The following is a 25,077-nucleotide window of genomic DNA, read 5'->3' on the forward strand; positions in this document are numbered from 1 at the left end:
CCTTCCAGGTTCAAGCAATTCTCCTGCCTCAGACTCCTGAGTAGCTGGGACTACAGACGCGCACCACCATGCCTAGCTAATTTGTTTCTGTATTTTTTTAGTAGAGATGGGGTTTCACTATGTTGGCTAGGCTGGTCACCAACTCCTGACCTCAAGTGATCTGCCTACCTCGGCCTCCCAAAGTGCTGGGATTACAGGTATGAGCAACGACACCCAGCCCCATTTAAGTGTTTAATAACATTTTCCTTATACAACATATAAGACATGCTGACATGCTGATTTGTAATCAACTGACTAAAGAAAATTTAAATGTAACATACCAATTGCTATAGATCGCAAATAAAGTTTCTCAGCATTTTCATACTGATTCATGTCATAATTATATAAAGAAGCCAGATGTCCGACTGAAAGGGCTACTTCATAATCTTCTTGACCAAGAAGTTGTTCTTTAATCTGAATTGCTTTGATGTGCATTTCTTCGGCTTCCTGAAAAACAATTATGCCATATCAATCATTATACTTTTTCTCATCTTAACAGTTCTTACTCAATGAGCAAAACTGATCTAAATGCCAAAGACATCTTATGAATGCCATAAAGTAATCATATCAAAGAACATACTATGTTATTCCAAAAACTGCCTATGGGAAGCATTACAGAGTTTTGGAAACCGCAGATAAACTGATGACAGCAATAGTATCCTATGCCAAAAGTAACAAGTGAAAACTTATCCTGGTAATAAAAAATTGTTAGAAGAACAATTTTTTAGAACAAAGAAATTTGCAAAATTAATTATTACAAGAAACTGTTACAAGAAATTAACAAAACATTCTAAAACAAAAATTACTTCGTTTGGTTAACACAGTTAACACAGTCCAAAATTTAGTTGAACCTTCTTAACAAGCTCTATATCATAATATGTTAATTTACACGGGTATATACTTCATTTTTTGGAATTCTGACAATTTTTATTCCAACAAACTAAACTCAAGGTACTTCAGGGATATATAGGTTGCTTTTCAGGTAAAGAAGACCTCTCACTCTTTCCTTACTGTGATCCCAAAATTAGTAATATTAAGAATTTATAGGCTGGGCACAGTGGCTCATGCCTGTAATCCCAACAGTCTGGGAGGTTGAGGCAGGCAGATTGCTTGAGCCCAGGAGTTCGAGATCAGCCTGGGCAACAGGGCTGGGCAATAGGGCAAGACCCTGTCTCTACAAACAATACAAAAATTAGGCAGTGTGGTGGTGTGTGCCTGTATTCCCAGCTACTTGGGAGGCTGAGGTGAAAGGATCGCCTGAGCCCAGGAAAGTTGAGCCTGCAGTGAGCCATGATCATACAACTGAACTACAGCCTGGACAGCAGAGTAAGAACCTACATTAAAAAAAGAAAAATTTGTAACTCAAAATTCTAAAAGACATTGAAGTTAGTCATATTTATTGCTACAATTAATAATACTTGTTGCAATAGCTGACATTTCTTGCACACCTGCCATGTGCCAGGCATTCTGCTAAGAGCTATACTTAGTATATACTAAGAATTATATATCAATAATTATATACTAAGAACTATGTTTGAAGTCAAGTATAGCAATCATATTTGTCTTTTTTTTTCCTTATCTCAAGTACTACTTTCATATATTAATCTTTTTTTTTTTTTTTGAGATGGAGTCTCACTCTGTCACCCATTGGAGCTGGAGTGCAGATCTCGGCTCACTACAATCTCCACCTCCCAGGTTGAAGCAATTCTCCTGTCTCAGCCTCCCAAGTAGCTGGGACTACAGGTGCATACCACCATGCCTGGCTAATTTTTGTATTTTTAGTAGAGACGGGTTTCACCATGTTACCCAGGCTGGTCTCGAACTCCTGACCTCAAGTGTTCTGCCCACCTTGGCCTCCCAAAGTGCTGGGATTACAGACGCGAGCCACTGTGCCTGGCCTCATATATTAATCTTTTTGGTTTGATATGTTTCCTAATTTTTCATGATATATATGTATTTTTTTTTCTGGAGACAGGCTCTCACTCTGTCACGTAGGCTGGAGTGTAGTGGTGTAATCACAGCTCACTGCAGCCTCAACCTCATGGGCTCCAGCCATCCTCTTGCCTCAGCCTCTGGAGAAGCTGGGACTACAGGTGCGAGCCACCACGTCTGGCTAACTTTTTCTTTTTTGTAGAGATGGGATTTCCCTATATTGACCAGGCTAGTCTTGAACTCCTGGCTTCAGGTGATTGTCCCACCCTGGACTCCCAAAATGCTGGGATTACAGGCAAGAGCCACTGTGCCTGGCCCACGGTCCTGATTTTTAAATTTTATTTATATTTTGACTATTTTTTGTTTGTTTTAGAGATAGGGTCTCACTCTGTCACCCAGGCTAGAGTGCAGTGGTGTGATCAGTCACTTCAGCCTCAACTTCTTGGGCTCAACTCATCCTCCTGCTTTAGTCTTCCAAGTAGCTAGAAAGACAGGTATGTGCCACCACACCTGGCTAATTTTTGTAGAGACAGGGTCTCCCTATGTTGCCCAGGCTCGTCTGAAACTCCTGGTCTCAAGAGACCCTCCCATTTCAGCCTCCCAGAGTGCCAGGATTATAGGAATGAGCCATTGTGCTTGGCCTATGTTGTTTTATACTCGCTATCCTCTCAATTCCTTTGTGAATAAGTGTATAATTTATTTGAGCTTACTTAAGATTATTTAAGATTCTATTTCATTACTTAAGATTAAGAGAGAAAAATATAGTAAAACATGATTCTACCTTAAATTTTCTCATTGACTGATAAAGTCTTCCAAGGTTTCCATAGTGTTTTGCAGTCTGTACATTAAATTCCCCAAAAGCTTTTTTAGCTAGTTGGAGTGAAGACAGGTGCAAATCATGAGCTTCTTGAAGCAGCCTCTGTTCAGTTTCCTTATTATGACAGTCAATTGCAATCTCCTCTAAAATAAGTGCTAAAAAAGAAGGCAATAAATTAGTGTACTTCAAAACTGTCTACCAAAGCTAATAAGAACATTTACTTTAAACTTAAATAATAAAAATGTTTACTGATTATATTTATATGTGATTATGGTTTGGAACTGGTCAAGATGAAAGAATTCCACTTTAACAAAAAAGTACACTTTTTGGTGGTCATTCTATTTTGCACAGTATATAAATTCAAATTTAAGAAAAACAATGGTATAAACAATTTTGCAGAATTAGTTTCTATTTTAATAGACTGCTATACTTTGCTGATGTGAATTTATTTTTCAAATTAAATGGAAGGACAAGGCAAGTTTTTTTTTTTTTTTTTTGAGATGGAGTCTCTCTGTTACCCAGGCTGGAGTGCAATGGCGCGATCTCGGCTCACTGCAACTCCACCTCATGGGTTCACGCCATTCTCCTGCCTCAGCCTCCCGAGTAGCTGGGACTACAGGTGTCTGCCACCACGCCCGGCTAATTTTTTGTATTTTCAGTAGAGACGGGGTTTCACCGTGTTAGCCAGGATGGTCTTGATCTCCTGACCTTGTGATCCACCCACCTCGACCTACCAAAGTGCTGGGATTACAGGCGTGAGCCACCACGCCCGGCCGACAAGGCAAGTTTTTAAAAGTTATGAAACTGTGTCAAGGAGTACCTAAGCACTTTTGAAAATTTTGAAACCACACTTTATAAAACATAACCTTTAACCAAACACAGCTAAGAACTGGTTTCCTCCTACTCATCTGACCAACCAAATCAGGCAAAACATTTCAATTTCAAAGCTGCATTCAAGACTTTCAAATTCTATCTAAAGTCTTAAGAATATACATATTATTTTACCAGATAATTTGATTTCTTGGAAAACTGTCTATGTACACAAAGGTAAGAAAAAGAGATTTACTTCGCTGTAGCATTTTTAAAAAATAAAAGGTTAAAAACAATTGTAAGAGTTAAATTAAAAAGGTAAGGTTAAATACATTAGAAAAAAGAACATATGTAGAGACATGAAAAAATGTTTGTAATATATTGAGCGAAAAAATCAGATTATAAAACTAAAAAAAAAAATTTAGTTATCTTATTTGAAGTAATAAAAGTCTAAAATAATATTCACCAAAATGTTGATTGAGGATTGGTGGGATTTTAAGGCAATTTATTTTTTCTATTTTCTATCTAACATCATGTATTACTTGTGTAACTTAAAAAATACAAACCTAGAGGGAGAAAAACCTCAGTTCCAGAACTAAGGTAGAACATACCCAACATGCATGGAATTACCACATAGGTAACCCAATCATGTTAGCAAAATAAATACATTACATGAAAAACCCTTGGTAGTAATCAGAAGGAAAGTTAAAATAAGAAATGGAAGATAGGGGTATTTGGCAAGAGTCTTGCAACATTCAGTGTAACCTGATATGAAGCTCAGGATAAGAATCCTGCACTACAAAGCTAAAGTTATGAAACCCATCTTCTATCCATGTTGTGCAGAAACATCTGTATTATTCTTCCATGAAATCATCAAAAAAAATTAATGCATGCATGAGTGAATGACAAAAAGGAGAGAGAAAAGAAATAAATTCTGGCTTATTAACTTTTTTTATTTTTTTTTTGAGACAGAGTCTTGTTCTGTTGCCCAGGCTGGAGTGCAGTGGCACGATCTTGGTTCACTGCAACCTCTGACTCCTGGGTTCAAACAATTCTCCTGACTCAGCCTCCCAAGTAGCTGGGATTACAGGCGTGTGCCACCACACCCAGCTAATTTTTGTATTTTTATTAGAGATGGGGTTTCACCACGTTGGCCAGAATGGTCTCAAACTTCTGACCTCAGGTGATCCGCCTGCCTTGACCTCCCAAAGTGCTGGGATTACAGGCATAAGCCACCAAGCCCGGCCTATTAACAATGTTTTATGAGAGATGCAAACAGTCTTTCATTATGAACCACTGGAATCCCTTAAGTAGAGTTGTGGTAAAATGGCTATCTAGTAATACGTAGACACAGTCTAATCCTCTGAGAAAATCCTCCAATCCTCTGAGAAAATAAACAAATATCCCTATTTTATACCATATATCATCTATTTTAAAATATCTGAGTCTAGATTACAAAGGATACCTTTCACCCTCTTTGAAGAAGCCAAAAGAAGATGATCTTCAGGTAGGATGTGGGTAATGATACCAATAGCTCTTTCTGCATGAAATCTGTAATACAGATAGATACAGTCTGGTATTTCTTTTTAGTTACAAATGATTTAGGAATTTTAAAAATCACAATCTGTAATATAATACTGATAGAAAGTACTTCTAAAACTATCTATGGTAAAGATTCAGCTTTTTGCTTTGAATTTCCAATCTGCTGTAGACTGAACTTTTAATACCCAACAGAGACTCCCATTTCCCTCAGAATGAAAGAGAAAGTCTTTACTACAGTCTACAACACTGTATGATCTTTCAGCCTGCTACTTCCCTGACTTCATCTCCTGCCATTCTCACACCAACCCTCTCCTTCCCCTCCAGCCACACAGGCCTAGCAGTTTCCTGAACACGCAGAGCATGTTCTCACCCTGGCTTTACCCTCTCTGCAATGCTCTTCCCCTGAACATTCTCACAGCTCGCTTCTCACTGAACATGTCTTTCCAGAACAGATCATATAAAAGGCCCTAAAAAAATTTACCATTGGCCAGGCGCGGTGGCTCACACCTGTAATCCCAGCACTTTGGGAGGCTAAGGTGGGTGGATCACCTGAGGTCAGGAGTTCAAGGCGAGCCTGGCCAACATGGTGAAACTCTATCTCTACTAAAAAAATACAAAAATTAGCCAGGTGTGGTGGTGAACGCCTGTAATCCCAGCTACTCAGGAGGCTGAGGCAGAACTGCTTGAACCCCGGAGGTGGAAGTTGCAGTAAGCCAAGACTGCACCATTGCACTCCAGCCTGGATGACAAAGACTGTCTCAAAAAAAAAAAATTTTACCATCATTCTCTCAACTCTTAGCCTACTTTACTCTTCTTCACAACATGTATTCTCGCCTGACAAGTTTGGTTATTTGTTTATGGCCCATATCACCAAACAGAAAGTAAGCTATTTGTTTTATTGTCAGTTCCTTTCAAACAACACCAAGCCTCCTCTCCCCCATCTTCCAGGTAACCACTAGTTTTCTCAAATCTGTCTCCAATTTACTGATTCTCTCTTTTGTTCTAACTAACCTGCTGTTAAACTTGTCTGCTGAGTTTTTATTTTTTTTTGAGACACGATCCTGCTCTGTCGTCCAGGCTAGAGTATAGTGGTGCAATCATGGCTCATCACAGCCTCAAACTCCTGGGCTCAGGTGATCCTCCCACCTCAGCCTCCCGGATAGGTAGGTTACAGGCGTACATCGCCATGCCCAACTAATTTTTTTTGCATTTTCTTTGCAGAGACGGTGATTTGCTATGTTGCCCAAGCTGGTCTCAAACTCCCGGGCTCAAGTGATCTACCCACCTTGACCTCCTGAAGTGCTGGGAGTACAAGAGTGGGCCACCATGCCTGGCCTATCTGCTGAGTTTTAATGTCAATGACTACTTCCATTTCTAGCCATTTGTTTTATTTTTATAACGACTCAAGATGTAATTAGTATACCACACAATTCACCCATTTAACGTGTACAATTCAATGATTTTTAGTGTATTCACCAAGTAGTATGCCAATCACCAAAATCAATTTTACAACATTTTCATAACCCCATGATGAAAGAAACCCATGCTCATTAGCAGTCACTCTCCATTTCCCTCCAACTTCCCAGCCTAGACAAAACCAATTTATGTTCTGTCTCTACAGATTTGCCTATTCTGGACACATCACATAAATGTAATCATACAATATGTGATCCTTTGTGACTGGCTTCTTTCACTGGGCACAGTGTTTTCAAGGTTCATCTATGCTGTAGCATGTATCAGTTGTTTTATTTTAAAATCTGCCCTTTTCCAGCCAGGCGCGGTGGCTCACATCTGTGGTCTCAGCACTTTAGGAGGCCAAGGTGGGCAGATCACTTAAGATGAGGAGATCGAGACCAGTCTGGCCAACATGGTGAAACCCTGTCTCTACTAAAAATACAAAAATTAGCCAGGCGTGGTGGCATGTGCCTATAATTCCAGCTACTCAGGTGGCTGAGACAGGAGAATCGCTTGAACTTGGGAGGTGGAGAGTGCAGTGAGCCGAGATCACGCCACTGCACTCCAGCCTGGGGACAGAGTGAGAGACTCTGTCTCAAAAAAAAACCAAAACCAAAACAAAAAAACTTTCCATTTCCTTTACAGGAATTTTCTTCATTCTTTCTTTTATATTAGGGTTAACAAGCTTTTTCTGTAGAGGGCCAGATAGTAAATATTTTAGGTTGTGTTGGCCACACATTCTCTGTTGCAACTATTGAACTCTTGCTGCTGCAGTGTGAACGAAGCTATAGAAAATACATGAATGAATGAGCATGGCTATGTTCCAGTAAAACATAAAACTTTAATTTACTTGCAGGCCTAGTTTGCCAACCTATTTTGTATCTTTAATCATAGAAAGAATACATACTATAGCATCAATCAAAAAACATGTTTTTTTTTTTTTTTGAGATGGAGTCTCGTTTTGTCACCAGGCTGGAGTGCAGTGGCGATCCTGGCTCACTGCAACCTCCAACTCCCAGGTTCAGGCGATTCTCCTGCCTCAGCCTCCCGAGTAGCAGGGATTACAGGCGCGTGCCACCACACCCAGCTAATTTTTGTATTTTTAGTAGAGACAGGGTTTCACCCTGTTGGCCAGGATGGTCTTGATCTCCTGACCTCATGATCCCCCCGCCTCGGCCTCCCAAAGTGCTGGGATTACAGGTGTGAGCCACTGCGCCTGGCCAAAAAAGTTCTGTTAACTAAAGTTCTCAGGATTCTAATCCTGTTCATTATGTCTGCTGACTCAGAGGAAATATTTTCTTATGTTTTGTAATTTTTAATGGTGAGTTCATTTTAGGTAAAGCTTTGTCTATGAAATGTCTGTGTAGTTTGGGTTGACAGGTAATTATTTCCAAGTTTTGCATTTTCTCTCACAAGGCATCCCAGGAAAACCTGCAGTCCCAAAGTGCTTTTTAATATTTTTCTGTTTGGAGATCCTCAGGCATTATCCCTGTCTCAAGAGTGTTATAGGTAAAGAATTATGTTTTGTGAGGCTTCTTTTTGGGTTCAACTGTGATACCAAACTCAGATGGCCAACTTTCCCTATCATCTATTAATTAGATAGATGTCCACCTGTTGTCTTTTCCCTGGGGTTGTAGTCTTTTTTTTTTTTTTTTTTTTTTTTTGACAGAGTCTCACTCTGTTGCCTAGGCTGGAGGGCAGTGGCACAATCTTGGCTCACTGCAACCTCCATCTCCTGGGTTCAAGCAATTCTCTGCCTCAGCCTCCCGAGTAGCTGGCATTACAGGTGCCTGCCACCACGCCCGGCTAATTTTTCTATTTTCAGTAGAGATGGGGTTTCATCATCTTGGCCAGGCTTGTCTTGAACTCCTGACTGCAGGTGATCCACCCGCTTTGGCCTCCCAAAGTGCTGGGATTACAGGCATGAGCCACCGTGCCCAGCCGGGCTGTAGTCTTGACTCTGCTTCATGTGAGGGTTTCAGTTCTAACTCCCAGCCTCCTATAGGCTATTTCTTAAACCAAGGTTACAGAAATCTCTAAACTTTCCCATCACCCCAGAGCAGTTATACCACAGGCCATGCTTAATCCTTTGAATTTTAGTGTCCATTATTGGCCCTTGGAGGATTTCCCCCTCACTCTTGCAAGCTCAGTTACACATTTAAAAAGACAATTGTTATATTTGATTCAGTATTTCTATGTGTTCTGACCAAGAAGTTTTCAGGTTAAGTTTGCTACTGTATTACTCAAAAATTATTGAAGTAAATACTCAAAAGATAAGTTACATTCTACATGAAAATATACAAGTCTCAATATTAAATCACATAAAGGCTAAGTGAATAACCTATAAATTAGTATGATTTTATTTATTTTTGGAAATAGGGTCTCACTCTGTTGCCCAGGCTGGAATGCAGTGGTGTGAATATGGCTCACTGCATCCTTGACCTCTTGGGCTCAAGCAATTCTCCTGCCTCAGCCTCCAGAGCAGCTGGGACCACAGACATGCACCAAAACATCCAGCTAATTTTTAAAATTTTTTGAGTAGACAGGGTCTCAAAACTCTTGGGCTCAAGCAATCTTTCCACCTCAGCCTCCCAAAGTGCTGGGATTACAGGCAAGAGCCTCTGCACCTGAAAACTGGTATGATTTTAAATGACTTCAAGAACATTTTAGGTATTCTGTTAAAGCTCCAGGAAGACAAATTCAATCTATAAAGTATATCAAGTACTATTATTAATATAATAATAGTTCCCTAATGGGAAAAAAACAAAACAAAAACAGTATTTCCTCCTTCAGAGAAAAGGAATGTGGAACTTACAGTGCATTGTCAAATTTCCCAGAGCTATACTGGTGGACATAAGAAGAGTAAGCCAAATCTTCATGAGCTGTTGCTACGTGGATATTTTTGCCACCAAACACTGACTGTCTAATGTCAAGTGCTGCCTGAAAGAATCATAAAAATATTTGTCAATACTGTAGAAAATACCACCTAAATTAAACATCCTAGTAATTTAAATATATATCTATATGCCTGACACCACAAAATTATGAAGCCCAGAAAGTCCTGCTATATTTAAATTACAGAACACGAAAGTCACCTAGAAGGCCTGAATTTCTGAAGATAGAGTTTGACTTAAAAGGCAATGGCTTAATAATAATAATCATTCCTATGTCTTGAGAATCAAGACATTGGGAATGTTTTTCTCTGTGTCCTTCTTCAAAAGTGAACTTAGGCCAGGCACGGTGGCTCACACCTGTAATCCTAGTACTTTGGGAGGCCGAGGTGGGTGGATCACCTGAGGTCAGTAGTTCAAGACTAGCCTCGGCAACATGGTGAAACCCCGTCTCTACTAAAAATACAAAAATTAGCCGGGCATGGTGGCACGGGCTTGTAATCCCACATACTCAGGAGGCCGAGGCACGAGAATTGCTTGAACTCAGGAGGCGGAGGTTGCAGTGAGCTGAGATTGCGCCACTGCACTCCAGCCTGGACGACAGATCAAAACTGTCTCAAAAGAAAAAAAAAAAAAAAAAAAGTGAACCTTAAAGTCAAGTATGCCTTGTCTAGACCGATGGCATAATACATCATTTACCTGAGAATGAGTAAGAAAGGCCTAAAATAATTATCAGCCATCTTTGTTATTACAAAGGCAGCTTTAGCGACATTTACTAAATCAACAACAAAGACAAGCCATTATATGGGTAAATAAAAAATGGAAAACTACTCCCAAATATGAGCTCACAACCCAACAATTCCTTTCCTGAATGATTCTCTTTAGTTCCCAAAGCATTAACTTTTACGCCTTCTAGGCAATACTTAATAAAATAATGATGCAACCTATATTGGTGGGAAGGGTAGGTGTTAAAAAGTCATTTTTGAAGAGTGGTTTATACACCACAAACAAATACAGGTCAGGAAGTCAATATAGGTTGAAAGAAAAAAAGGGTAACAATTAACATACCTGATAAATTGCAACAGACTGACAGATATTATCTACATTGAGTAAGTAGAACCCATAATCTAGCAGGGTATCAGAATATTTTGGGTGTTTTGATCCAAAATGATCCCTATAAAAGGATACAAAATTATTAGCATATAAAGTATAGAGACAATTTAAAAAGATATTTTTAATAATAATCACCTACCGTGCCAAATACACTGCATGTTTAATTAACTGTTCTGCCTTCTTAAATTCACGTTTTACTACACAAGCCTAAAGATAAAGTGAAAAACGGTTAACTCTCAAACAGTTCATTAGTGTGCTAAAATAAGTGTAGTTTATATATTCTGGCTATAACAGTTAATAAGAAAAAAACCCTCCAAACATAAATACAAAGGTTCTATTTGTAATTTCTTTCCTTCCAAGTACTTAAAAATTTTCTATTATAGGCCAGGCGCGGTGGCTCACGCCTGTAATCCCAGCACTTTGGGAGGCCAAGGCGGGCAGATCACCAGGTCAGAAGATCCAGACCATCCTGGCTAACACGGTGAAACCCCATCTCTACTAAAAATACAAAAAAATTAGCCGGGCGTGGTGGCAGGCGCCTGTGTAGTCCCAGCTACTCGGGAGGCTAAGGCAGGAGAATAGCGTGAACCCATGGGGGCAGAGCTTGCAGTGAGCCGAGTGCCACTGCACTCCAGCCTGGGCGACAGAGAGAGACACCGTTTTAAAAAAAAAAATTCTATTACAAACAGATATGTATATAAGCTGGGAAAATTATAAAGTTTAAAATTTTGACAGTCCTAGTACAAATCTGTCATAATAAAGTCACCTTACAAAGCTGGTATACTCCCATTTTTCCCTATTATTAAAATAAAATAATGGGGGCAGCATTTACCACAGCATTTTCTAAGGTCCTTATATCCCAGTCCTGGAGTGGCTTACAACAATCTTTTGTTATTTTCATTTACTAATTTTTAAATGCATAGAATTTCAAGTTTTCTTATAATTTCTTTTCTTAAGAGACAAGGTTTTATGTTGCCCAGGCTGGACTTGAATTCCTGGCTACAGGCATGTGCCATTGTGCACAGCTCCCAATTATTTCTTAAAATATTTTGATCCATGAGTATAGCTAGTCGTTTTTTAAAAACTCTAAATATAATTTGTATATAGAAATATTAATCTTGCATAAATATTACACTGGCTTTATATTAAATTAATATTCAATTATTTCAATTAATTAAAAACATAAGAATATCCCTGTTCTAGCTCTCATAACTTGAATATTTACACTGTTTACTTACTCTAAAATGACTGACTTAATACAGAAATCTTGGATTCTCCCAGATATAATTTTGGACTCTATCTTCTAGTTGAATTTTCGTAAGTAAAATAAACCAAAATGAAATATTCAAATCTGAGAAACTTCTGGGTAGAAGAGTGTATCTGAAAAGTACATTAATGCTTTAAGGCCTCACTGCACCAAAGCAGTAGTTTTAAACTACTACTAAATATCCTCAAGAGTTAATGCAGGCCAAGCGTGGCAGCTCACACCTGTAATCCTAGAACTTCTGGAGGCTCAGGTGGGAGGATTGCTTGAGTCCAGGTGTTTGACACCAGCCAGGGCAACATAGTGAGACCCTGTCTCTATTTAAAATAAAATAAAAATGTAAAAGATTTAATGCATTTATTTACAGAATAAGAAAAAACTAGAGAAAAATCAAGTAAGGACTGCCTAGCAGGTCAAGTATAGCAAGCTGCCTTGCTGTGAGACTGCAATACAATGACAAAGAGATTTAACACCAGGCTATCCTTTAGCAGAAGAGTGACCAAAGTTCACAGGATTTTGGCATAAGGAATTTAGGTTGCTATAAATATTAAAAAAAAAAAAAAAAAAAAAGAAACTCAAGCCAGAATAGCACCCAAATACTACTTTGATCTGTACTTTAGTGCACTGAAACAATTATCAAAATGAATTATTTCACTGGTTTTCTTGGTAAAGAAAAATTAGCTAAAAATCTACATGTGATAGTTTTAGTTAGAAACCAGATTTCTAAAAATGAGCACAGAAACTTATAAAACAGACCTATGTCTATGGAGTGTACAAATAACTAAAATGTTAAATAATAGGTTAATTAAAACAAACTTAAAGCCTGATAAATCCTATAATTCATTTAATAATTTTAACAGTATATTTACCTTAGAAGCTTGTCTTAAAACATCCACCACAACTTTCACTGGTAAGCCTGCTGTAATTTCTTTCATTGCCTCAATGCACCATTTGTATGCCTAAAAAAATTATTATTTATAGAAGAGACAGAACTGTGGTAAATCAAGTTGACAATATTTAACAAGATGACTGTAAAATTTTTCTACAAGCACTTCAATAAGAACACACACAAAATATTTACAGTTAGAATTTTCTGAGGCTAAACTTTCTTCAAAGTATAAATCTGTTAAATTATTTTTACTCTTAATATCTATTGCTTGTCTGAATCAGACCTTGTGTATACATATTTTCCAGAAATCAGAGGTATGTTCTCTCTTGCCTAGAAGCCTTTGCACATACTGTTCCCTCTGCCTTAAAATACATTCCCCCTTCTTCCAACTCCTTAAACTCATCTGTCTTGCAGGTTTCAGTCCCAGACAAGGTTTCCTGTGTTTTCCTATACATTCCATCCTCCTACTGTAAGATTTATTATTTTATGTATGAATTGTCTGTTTAGTTGAGTGCTTACTTTGTCCCAGCTACTGTCCAAGGTATTTTATGTGCATTAACACATTTACCTGACACAACAGCCCTATAAGATATGTACTATTATGGGAAACTGAGGTGTGGAGAGGTTAAGTGGCAGGCAAATATGCTAGTATCTAGGTATGAAGTGGGAAACAAAACAAAAAATGTCCTTCCTCTCCTGGTGCTTAGTGGAAGAAATAAAAAAGTCAAAATAAATTATCAGGCTGGCTGTGGTGACGCATACCTGTAATCCCAGCACTCTGGGAGGCTGAGGTGGGAGGATCACCCAGCTCAGATGTTTGAGACCAGCCTGGGTTATAACATAGTGAGACTTTGTCTCTATCAAAAATCAAAAAAATCAGCTGGGCGTGGGGATGTGCACCTGTAGTTCCAGCTACTTGGTGGGGCTGACTTGGAGGCTGCAGTGGGCCATGATGATGCCACTGCACTCCAGGCCTTATGGAGTGAGACGCTGTCTCAAACAAACAAGTAAACAAACAAAGACAAGTGTGGCCATGTTATTTCTTTTGGCAATTAAAATATGAAAAGTGAAGTGTGCCATTTCTGGAAGAAAAGTCCAAGAGCCAGCAGTACTACTCCATGAAGTTTCTGCCCCTGTGCCCAGGCGGGTAATGTTCTAGATAGATATGTTCCAGATAGACCCAAAACCACACTGGGTCTTGATCAAACTGTAGATATAATGTTAAGAACAGCCATAGCCATCTGAAGACAGGGATATATTATGAGCCAGAAAGAAACTTTCATTGTTCCAAGCTATTCTGGGGTTGATATTACCTCCGCATAGCCTAGCCTATCCTAACACAAAAACATGGTGCTAATTCATCAAACTATGTCTGTAAGATTTGTTTACTTTTCTGTAGATATCAGTGAAAAGCTTATTTATCACTAAAAGATTGAACTTTCGAAATTATCCAAGACTTCAACATTCCTCACGAATGTGATGAGAGTTGCAAAGACATGAATAAGGCATAGTATAAACCCCTAAATCCAAATGTAGAAGGAAAATAACTGTCAGGCTGGGCATGGTGGCTCATGCCTGCAATCCCAGCTCTTTGGGAAGCTGAGGAAGGTGGATCACTTGAGCCTAGGAGTTTGAGTCCAGCGTGGGTGACAAAGCAAGACCCTCCCTGTCTCAAAAACTACAAGAAGCCCATCCAAACAATTTAGGTAAACATTTGGTTAAATTAAAACAAAAACAACAAAAGAAAGGGCTCTAAATTATACATGTATATATTTCAAATTCATCTCACAAATACTCCTTTTGTCTGATTTCATTTTTATTTTTTTGAGACAGGGTCTCACTCTGTCACCCAGGCTGGATTGTATAAATATGGCTCACTACAGCCTCAACCTACTGGGATTAAGGGATCCTCCTGCCTCAGCCTCCCATCTAGTTGTGACCACCACAGGTGTGTGCTACACATGCGGCTAATTTTCTGTAGAGGCAGGGTCTCACTTTGTTGCCCAGGCTGGCCTCAAACTCCTGTGCTCAACTGATTCTCTACCTTGGCCTCCTAAAGTGCTAGGATTATAGGCATGAGCCACAGTGCTCAGCTTGACTGATTTTGAATATTCCATTACAAATGTGTACTGCCTTATATAAACCTAATAAGCAAAAAAGATCTGTAAGAAAAATAAGAGAAGACTATTTGATTTACTCTCTGTTTTTATAGGTACTTATTGGTCACAATGAAATGTACCTTAAAACACTTACCTCATCATAGTGACTTTTTGCAAATAGGAGTGCACACAGTTCTCCATAGAGTGCAGCTTTATTTGCTTGCTGGCCATGTTTTGATAGTTTATCCATATATGTCTGAGCTAATTTAAATGTTTCTTCACCCAAATGATATTTGCAGTTTCCATTTCGCACATGAAGCAACCTATAAAACACAAATAACATTGCTCTATTTTTGATATTTCCAGCTTGGTAGACCTGATGACCTCTTATCAATCACCTAAATGACTTAAGGTAATTAAATGCAATTACAAGGCAGCATTTGAAAATACATGTGTGGACCAAATTGGAGCTGACCTCATGCCGATAAAGAAGTACATGCTCTTTCCTGAAAGCTTCCCATAATTAATTTCATCAATTGTTGATTCCTTATCTTCTCTAAATATTTTATATATTTTGTATACTCAGCATGTACTGCATCTAAAAAAATGACATTTGCTCTTTTTGTTCCAAATCCACAAGTAATATAGCTTCAGTATAAGAAACTTGGAAAATAATGAAGAAAGTAAAATCAACATAAAATATCTTTTCTTATTTTTAGTACAGTCTAACACTTGATCAGTTACCACTTATTTCATGATGCTTCATAATGTTCATTTTTCTTTCTAATAAGATAAATTTACCAAAAATACCAGTAGTGTCAACTATTTCTTGAGACGGAGTCTCACTCTGTTGCCCAGGCTGGAGTGCAGTGGCACAATCTCAGCTCACTGCAAGCTCTGCCTCCCAGGTTCACGCCATTCTCCTGCCTCAGCCTCCCGAGTAGCTGGGACTACAGGCGCCCGCCGCCACCACACCCGGCAAATTTTTGTATTTTTAGTAGAGACGGGGTTTCACCTTGTTAGCCAGGATGGTCTCGATCTCCTGACCTCGTGATCTGCCCGCCTCGGCCTCCCAAAGTGCTGGGATTACAGGCGTGAGCCACCGCGTCCGGCCAATTATTTCTTTTAAAATCTTTATCCTCTATAGTGGAAATACAGAGTTCTTTACACAAAGTAACTGTACAACCATGCTGACTATTTAACGATATGCCAAAATAGTACAATGCTTCTAGATAGCAACAGACTATGTGTCTATATAGACTATACAACATAGGCAAACAGTGTTAGGACTGGACAAATATTTATTTATTTATTTATTAAATGCTAGCTAGAACATTATGTTCATGTATCAAGCCAATACAACTTTCTGAAATGCTCAGCCTGAGAAGGAACAAAGGTATAAAAGCTACTTTAAAAAAAACCGAGGATGGAGAGGTTAGGAAGTATTCTTTAGGAGCATCAAATCAACAGATACATAAAATTTATTTTTTCTATCTATACCACAAATATTAACAGATTAATAACCCATGATGATAAAAATTCAGACAATCTTTTAATATCTATCATTCCTTTATATAGTCAGGGAAACAGATTAACTTCAAAAGAACCAGGACTAATCAATAAAGTGATGACTACTATACAATGCCAGTGTGTATCCTGTCAACATGTACCACACAGTTATCTGCAAAATCTATTACCATAAGAAGCTTACGTTCTAGTGGTGACAAGGGTATTAGCGTGGGCAAATATACAAATACATAAGACTTTCATTTAAGGATGAATGCTATAAAGATGATAAAAAAAAAAGTAGAGTAATATGATCAAAAGATTCTCAAAAGAGGTGTTTAGGGTAGACAGGGAAGAATTCTCCTGAGGTGGTAACATTTAAGTTGACACCTAAATGATGACACTGTAGCCAGCCAAGTGAAGATCTGGTGGGGAAGCATGTTCCAAAACAGAAGGAACTGCAAAATAGAAGGAACAGCCCCTGAGAAGGGATGGGGAGAAATTCTGGCATAGTCAAAGGAACAGAGAAGGCCAATTCATCTAGACTACAGTGAATAAAAGATTATGTAAAGAGAAATGAGAAGGCAGAAATAAGCAAGATTTTATAGCACCTTGCCTGCCTTGGAAAGGAGTTTTGGTTGCAACAGTAAGGGAGGTGATTTGACTTATGCACTATCTAATATAATTTCCTGAGATGTTAGAAATGTTCTATACTTGTGTTGCTCAATTTGGTAGCCACTAGCCACAGTGGCTACTGAGTATTAGAAATGTGCCCAGTGTGACTGAGGCACATTTTACTTTTAGTTATTTTAACCTTAATAATCACATATGGTTAATGGCTACCATATGGGACAATGCAACTGTATCAAGAATGCTCTGGCTACAGTGTGGAGAATGGATTATAGCAAAGCCAAGAGTGGAAGCAAAGCCACCAAGGCAGAAGATACTGTAACAGTCCAGAAAAAAAAATTCCTTGAGAAAAAAAGGATTAGTATTTGAAACACAGATTTGATAGCCAAACAGCTGAAAGAAAAAAAAATGAGAAACCCATAGGTTGAAATTTTAGAGAATAAAAAGAACAGTGCTTACTTCTCACTTCCAAAATGCTAAGAATTTCCTTTCCAAAGACCTTCACTCTAAGTATTCTCCTGAAATAACAATCTGTGGAAATTATTTAGTAATTGGCACATGATGAGGTAACAAAATAAACATTGTAGGCCAGAAAGGCACAGCTTGATATTTTCTCCAGTCCCTGCTGAATATCTATTTAAACAAAAGGGCAAATTAAACATATGGAGACTCTTTAAGGTTCTGTGTGTCCATCTGGGCTGACACTAAGCAGTATATTGAATTCAAGGAACTTGCGGTCCAACTCATTATGGTCTAATTTTATCCCAACATTCGGCCTAAGGAAAATGCAGGTTCTCAAAATGTGGCACTATCATGCAAACACAGTATTTTACTTTCACAATAACATAAAATCTTGTCTACCTGATCAACACCTATTGTCAAGAGCAACTACTATCTGATTGTTCATTGTGTGAAATGAAAAATACACACATATGTAAGTCATTAGTTTACTAATATATTTACCATAAGACTGAACATGACTAGTTAGAGCCTCATCAGCCAGACATAACGAAAGTAAAATACACTAAAAGTGAAACTAAAGGAAAAGAATTTCTTTCCTTCTTATAAGTGTCTTTTTCTTACAACTAGTTTAAAATTTTGGCCGGGTGTGGTGGCTCACGCCTGTAATCCCAGCACTTTGGGAGGCTGAGGTGGGTGGATCACGATGTCAGGAGATTGAGACCATCCTGGCAAACACGGAGAAATCCCATCTCTACTAAAAATACAAAAAAAATTGCCGGGCGTGGTTGTGCGTGCCTGTAGATCCAGCTACTCAGGAGGCTGAGGCAGGAGAACTGCTTGAACCCGGGAGGCAGAGATTGCAGTGAGTTGAGATTGCACCACTGTACTCCAGACTGGCGAAAGAGCAAGACTCCATCTCAAAAAAATAAAAAATGGAAATAAATGATAGCTTGAAAGGGTAGAGCTGCATAATGAAAATAAAGACCGGTATGCGTTTAATAATTTTTTTTTACTATGGTGAAATATACATAAAACTTTGTGCCATATGAGCTATTTTAAAGTATACAATTCAGTGGCATTAATTATATTAACTGTATCATACAACCATCAATACTATTCGCTTCCAAAACTTTTTCATTAAGCAATAGCTTCCCCTTCTGCCTTACCCCTAAGTCCCTAGTAACCTTTAATCTGCTTTCTGTCTCTATGAATTTGCCTATTCTACATATTTCATGTAAGTGGAGCCATACAGTATTTGTCCTTTTGTGTCTAACTTATTTCACTTAGGATAAAATTTTCAAGGTTCATCCATGTCGTAGCATGTACCAAAACTGGCTGAATCATTGTATGAGTATATATGTAAAAATGCCAAATTTTATCTCTCTATTTATCTGTTGATGGATACTTGGACTGTTATCTTTTGACTTGTGAAAAATTCTGCTATAAACACTAGCACACAAATATCTTTTGATTCCTTGCTTTCAATGCTTTTAGGCATATACCCTGGAGTGAAACTGCTGAGTCATACGGTAATTCTATGTTTAGCTTTTTGACAAACTGCCAAACTGTACTCCACAGCAGCTGCACCATTTTACATTCCCAGCAACAGTGCACAAAGTTTCCAATTTCGTTTTCTTTTTTTCAAATGCTCTCTCAGCAGAATCACTCGATTTCTTCTCATCCTTGCCAACACTTCTTTTTTTTTTTTTTAATTGTACCCATCTTGATAGGAATAAAGTGGTGGCTCATTATGTTTGATTTGCATTTCCCTAATGCCAAATGACACTGAGTATCTTTTTACGTGCTTACTGGTCTTTTATGTATCTTCCTTGGGAAAATGTCTATTCAAGTCCTTTGCCCATTTTTTATTTTTTATTTTATGAGACAGAGTCTCACTCTGTCACCCAGGCTGGAGAGCAGTGGCATGATCAAGCTCACTACAGTCATGATCTCTTGTGCTTAAGTGATCCGCCCACCTCAGCCTCCTAAGTAGCTGAGACTAGAGGCTCGTGCCACCACAGCTGGTTGATTTTTTTAAAAATTATTTTAATAGAGACGAGGTCTTGCTATTTTGCTTAGGCAGGTCTCAAACTCCTGAGCTCAAGAAATCCTTCTGCCTCAGCCTCCCAAAATGTTGGGATTACAGATGTGAGCCACCATGCCCAGCCTACTCTTTATTTTAATTAATTAATTAATTAATAATTACAGGTGGTAGGCACCTGTAATCCCAGCTACTTGGGAGGCTGAGGCAGGAGAATCGCTTGAACCTGGGAGGCGGAAGTTGCAGTGAGCCGATATCATGCCACTGCACTCCAGCCTGGGCAAAAGAGTAAGACTGTCTCATAAAATAAAGCAAATACATGTAAATGAAAATAAAAATAAAAATTAATTCATTAATTAGTTTTTTAACAGAGTTTCACTCTTGTTATATTTTTCAGTAGAGACAGAGTTTTACCATGTTGGCCAGACTGGTCTCGAACTCGTGACCTCAGATGATCTGTCTGCCTTGAACTCCCAAACTGTTGGGATTACAGGTGTAAGCCACGGGGCCCAGCCTCATTTTTAAATTGTGTTGTTTGCAGTTGTAGTTCTTGATACATTCTGGATACTAGAACCCTAATTAACATATGATTTGCAAATATTTTCTCCCATTCCATAGATTGTCTTTTTATTTTCTTGATGTTTTTTGATGTACAAAAGTTTTTTATTTTGATTAAGTCCAACAAATCTATAGTTTTACTTCTTCCTTTCCAATACCGATGCTTTTTATTTTTCTTGTCAAATTTCTTCTGCTAAAGCTTCCAGTACAACGTTGAAAACCACTAGTGAAAGCAGGCATCTATGTCTTGTTCCTGATCCTATGGGGGAATCTTCTAGTCTTTCACTATAGAGTATGATGTTAATTGTGAGTTTTTCATAAATACTCTTTATCATATTGAGGAAGTTCCTTTCTATTCCTAGCTTTGTGAATTTTTTTTTAAAATGATGAAAAGGTGTTAGATTTTGCTAAACGACTTTTCTGTGTCAACTGAGATAAACGTTTTTTTTTTTTTCCCTTCACCTTATTAACATGGTGTATCACACTGATGTTCTTATGTTGAACCACCCTTGCATTCCTGGGATAAATCTCACTTGGTCATAGTGTAAAATCCTTTTAATATTCCATTAGATTTGCTAGTATTTTGTTGATGATTTTTTCATCTATATTCATAAGAGATACTTGTCTGAAATGGTCTCTTTTGTGATGTCATTTTTGGTCTTTGGTATCAGGTAATGTTAGCCTTTTAAAATTAGTTACGGACTGGGCGCAGTGGCTCACGCCCATAATCCTAGCACTTTGGGAGGCCAAGGTGGGCGGGTCACCTGAGGTCAGGAGTTTGAGACCAGCCTGGTCAACATGGCAAAACCCCATCTCTACTAAAAATATAAAAATTAGCCAGGTGTGGTGGTGGGCACCTGTAATCCCAGCTACTTGGGAGGCTGAGGCAGGAGAATCGCTTGAACCTGGGAGGCAGAAGTTGCAGTGAGCCGAGATTGTGCCACTGCACTCCAGCCTGGGCAAAAGAGTAAGACTCTGTCTCATAAAATAAAGCAAATACATGTAAATGAAAATAAAAAAATAAAAACAAAACAAAATGAGTTAGGAAGTGTTGCTTCCTCTGCAATTTCCTGGAAGAGTTTGAGAAGAACTAGTGCTAATTCTTTAAATGTTTGATAGAATTCACTAGTGAAGTCTTCGGTCCTGGACTTTGTTGGAAGGTTTTTGATTATGGATTTAATTTCTTTACTTGTTATAGGTCCCGTAGGATTTTCTATTTCTTCTTAGAGCATTTAGGTAATTTGTCCATTTCCAAAAAATTTGTCCATTTTATTTATGTTATCTAATTTGCTGGTGTTCAACTGTTCATAGGATTCTCCTTAAATCCTTTTTATTTGTGGAAGGTTGGTAGTAATGTTCCAAGTCCCATTTCTGATTTTAGTTATTTGAGTCTTCCTTTTCTCTTTGTTAGTCTGGTATGGTTTTAATTTCAAGTCAGGGAGGACATCAGTGTGAGAGTGTTTCTTCTGCTAGAGAATGTGGAATCTGCATGTGATACTCAAACAATGGCAGCAATCTTACAAGCACTGGAGAGCTAGCCAAAGAAATGACTGGTACACAAAGAATTAGCAGACAGATTGAAAGAACCTAGTTCCTTAATAACTTCTATATATTCATAATTACCCTACCCTGGAGGCACTCAACATTGTACTGATTATCTTTTTATCTTTTTTGTATTTTTAAGGTGCACTGCTTATGTAGGTGGCTCCTATCTTATTTGCTACACATAGGTTTATGACCTTTTTGTGAATTATACATTCTATTATCAATATCCCTTCTGTATCAACTAATGACTTTTATCCTGAATTCTTCCTTATTGTTAGTATTATTGTTTTGGGGTGTTTTCTTTTTATGATATAGCACTAGCTTTTATTTTTTAACCCTCTTGGTAACCACCATCTTTAGGTAGGATAATTGAACCCATTCACATGTATTGTGATGATAATTGTATTTGGTCTAACCTTTTCATCTTATTTTTCATTTATCATAATCAGTTATGTCCTCTATTCTCTTTGCTTATATCTAGCTTGGTCAAGTTTCAAATCATTCTCACCCATATTCGCACCATCCTAGTTTGGGAGTTCTATCACACTTTTCTATTAACCAAGGCATTAAATATCCATCTCTAGCACTGATAATGTTTAAACATTAAATAATGATGCCCTTTCCTACTCTACCCACTAAGATGAGAACTTTGTAACACTTTAACTTCTCCATTCTCCCAAATGTGTATTTTAAAAATAGGCTATATGTCTATTTAAAAACCTGAATGTAAGATGAACTTCCATTTTCCATCTAAAAATATTTTTGCCAACTCATATATATAAAATTTTGGGGATATATGTGATAACATTAAAACACTTATAATTTTTATTTAAGGCCAAGTGTGGTGGTAATGCCTGTAAGCCCAGTGCTTCGGGAGGCCAAGGCAGAAGGATCACTTGAGCTCAGGAGTTTGAGACCAGCCTGAGCAACATACTGAGGTCCCTTTTCTATTAAAAACAAAAAGAATAAAAATTTATAACATTTAAATCTTTCCTTATACCTACATATTTAAAATCTAAATTAAATTTTCAAAAATCACTTTTCCTCCTCACAATTTACAAAACTTTATCCAAATTATTCACATGTACCTTAAACATTTAGCTTCATCATCACCATAGTTATTTCTGGAGTCATCTGACAGTTTTTATTTTATCTGCTAAATAAATCCTTCTTTGGAATGACAGCTTTTTAGAGTAAAACATTTTCATTTGTTTGAAAACCAGTACTTCTGAATCTCTGTATGATGTCACCAGAAATTTAATCCAAAGCTACCAGTAGCCATTTGCAAAGCATTAGGACTGCTGGGCTTTTCAATTTCTCCTATGGCAAGTAGACATCCATGATCTCCACAACTGAACTACTCCATCACTTTTCAAAGTAATCTTTAAAAAGCCAGTTAATAAAATTATCCAACTCTTACAACTATAAGGTCATGACCTCCAGAATATTCTAAATATGCTAAATTTCATTACTTTTTTTTTTTTTTTTTGAGACAAAGTTTTGCTCTCATCACCCAGGCTGGAGTGTAATGGTGCAATCTCAGCTCACTGCAACCTCCACCTCCCAGGTTCAAGCAATTCTCCTTCCTCAGCCTCCCGAAGTAGCTGGGATCACAGGCGCCCACCACCACGCCCAGCTAATTTTTTTGTATTTTTAGTAGAGACAGGGTTTCACCATGTTGGCCAGGTTGGTCTAGAACTCCTGACCTTAGGTGATCCACCACCCCAGCCTATCAAAGTGCTGGGATTACAGGCATTGAGCCACCACACCCAGCCTCATTACTTCTTTAGAAAGAAAATTTCGCTAGGTGGTCTCTATAAAGCTTCCTGACATTAGCACTAACTGAAGTTTCAGGTTAACATTTCTTTCCTAAGTACTACTTTCTTGTTCAAAATACAGGTTGAGTATCCTTATTTGAAATGTTTGGGACCAATTGTGTTTCAGATTTCAAATTTCTGGATTAGGGACACTAAACCTGTAATAGGTTTGACATGGTAAATTTTTGTCTTTTGTTATTTCTAAAATTTCCTTTTCATCTCTGGTTTGAAAAGCATCCTTATTAGGCCTATTACAAATTCTCAATTTGTTCTTCATTCTCTTCCTACTCCATCTATATGTGAGATATATATTACAATATTCATTACCTACCACTCTTTTTATATCATCTTCCCCTACCTTGGGATTTGTTATTATAAGAACTTAAATAAAAGTTTAAAAATTTTATTTTAAAATAAAATAGAAGCCAGGTGCAGTGGCTGACACCTATAATCCCAGCACTTCGGGGGGCCAGAGCGGGTGGATCACGAGCTCGGGAGATCAAGACGATCCAGGCTAACATGGTGAAACCCCGTCTCTACTAAAAACACAAAAAAATTAGCTGGGCGTGGTGGTGGGTGCCTGTAGTCTCAGCTACTCAGGAGGCTGAGGTAGGAGAATGGCATGAACCCAGGAGGCGGAGCTTGCAGTGAGCCGAGATCACGCCATCGCATAGAACTCCAGCCTGGGTGACAAATCAAGACTCCGTCTCAAAAAATAAAAAAATTAAAAAAAAATTAAAAGACTCAGTCATAACATAACATAACATAACATGTCTCATTATATTGCCCAGGCAGGTCTCAAACTCCTGGGCTCAAACGATCCTCTTGCCTTGGCCTCCCAAAGTGCTGGGATTACAGGCGTAAGGTACTATGCCTGGCTGGAACTTATATTTAGTTAGAGAAGTTCCTCGATTATTTCCCTCAGATAAGGTAAATGGAAACATACTGGGTCTTCATTTATTTGAAAATTATTTTTTTTGCCCTTTGAACTGGTGAGGTACAGTATTTTCTCTCGGTAACTAAGATACTGCTGCTTTCTTCTAGCTTCTAATTTCTATTTATCTTTGGCTTTCAGGAAATGCAACTGCCCAAGGTTCTCTTTCAATCCACATTCAACCCCCCTTTTTTTTTTTGAGACAGAGTCTTGCTCTGTCGCCTAGGCTGGAGTGTAGTGGCGCGATCTTGGTTCACTGCAAGCTCCACCCTCCCGGCTTCACGCCATTCTCCTGCCGCAGCCTCCTGAGTAGCTGGGAATACAGGTGCCCACCACCACGCCCAGCTAATGTTTTGTACTTTTTAGTAGAGACGGGGTTTCACCATGTTAGCCAGGATGGTCTCGATCTCCTGACCTCGTGATCCACCTGCCTCGGCCTCCCAAAGTGCTGGGATTACAGGCGTGAGCCACCATGCCCGGCCACATTCAACTCTTTACAAACATATGCATGCACACACACATACACATACATACACTCCCCAACCCCACCCCACTGTCGAGTAGTTCAAGAAGTTCTTTTTATCATTAAAAAAAAAAAAAAAACCACTAAAGGAATACATGCCAATTGTTTAAAAACATAATAAACAGTAGAAAAGGATTTAAAATAAAAAGTAAGTTTGTTCTGCCTAACTCTCACAAGCCCAAAGGTAATCTCTGTTCCCTTATCTGGAGG

The 25,077-nt window shown here is 38.3% G+C and overlaps 1 protein-coding gene across 2 annotated transcripts in view; it reads right to left on the reverse strand.

Annotated features, from left to right (window-relative positions):
• APPBP2 (amyloid beta precursor protein binding protein 2) overlaps window positions 1–25,077 on the reverse strand; it is a 76,514-nt gene that overhangs the window by 4,303 nt on the left and 47,134 nt on the right. For both annotated transcript variants that reach the window (XM_050764603.1, XM_050764604.1), the window contains 8 exons: window positions 15,006–15,174; window positions 12,733–12,822; window positions 10,739–10,806; window positions 10,555–10,660; window positions 9,411–9,535; window positions 5,064–5,149; window positions 2,753–2,943; window positions 321–486 (listed from right to left, as the gene is read on the reverse strand). In XM_050764603.1, the coding sequence (XP_050620560.1) occupies window positions 321–486; window positions 2,753–2,943; window positions 5,064–5,149; window positions 9,411–9,535; window positions 10,555–10,660; window positions 10,739–10,806; window positions 12,733–12,822; window positions 15,006–15,174 (1,001 nt within the window). The remainder of the gene's footprint in view (window positions 1–320; window positions 487–2,752; window positions 2,944–5,063; window positions 5,150–9,410; window positions 9,536–10,554; window positions 10,661–10,738; window positions 10,807–12,732; window positions 12,823–15,005; window positions 15,175–25,077) is intronic.

This window comes from Macaca thibetana, chromosome 16 (genome assembly GCF_024542745.1).
Source record: "Macaca thibetana thibetana isolate TM-01 chromosome 16, ASM2454274v1, whole genome shotgun sequence".
NCBI classification, from domain to species: domain Eukaryota; kingdom Metazoa; phylum Chordata; class Mammalia; order Primates; family Cercopithecidae; genus Macaca; species Macaca thibetana.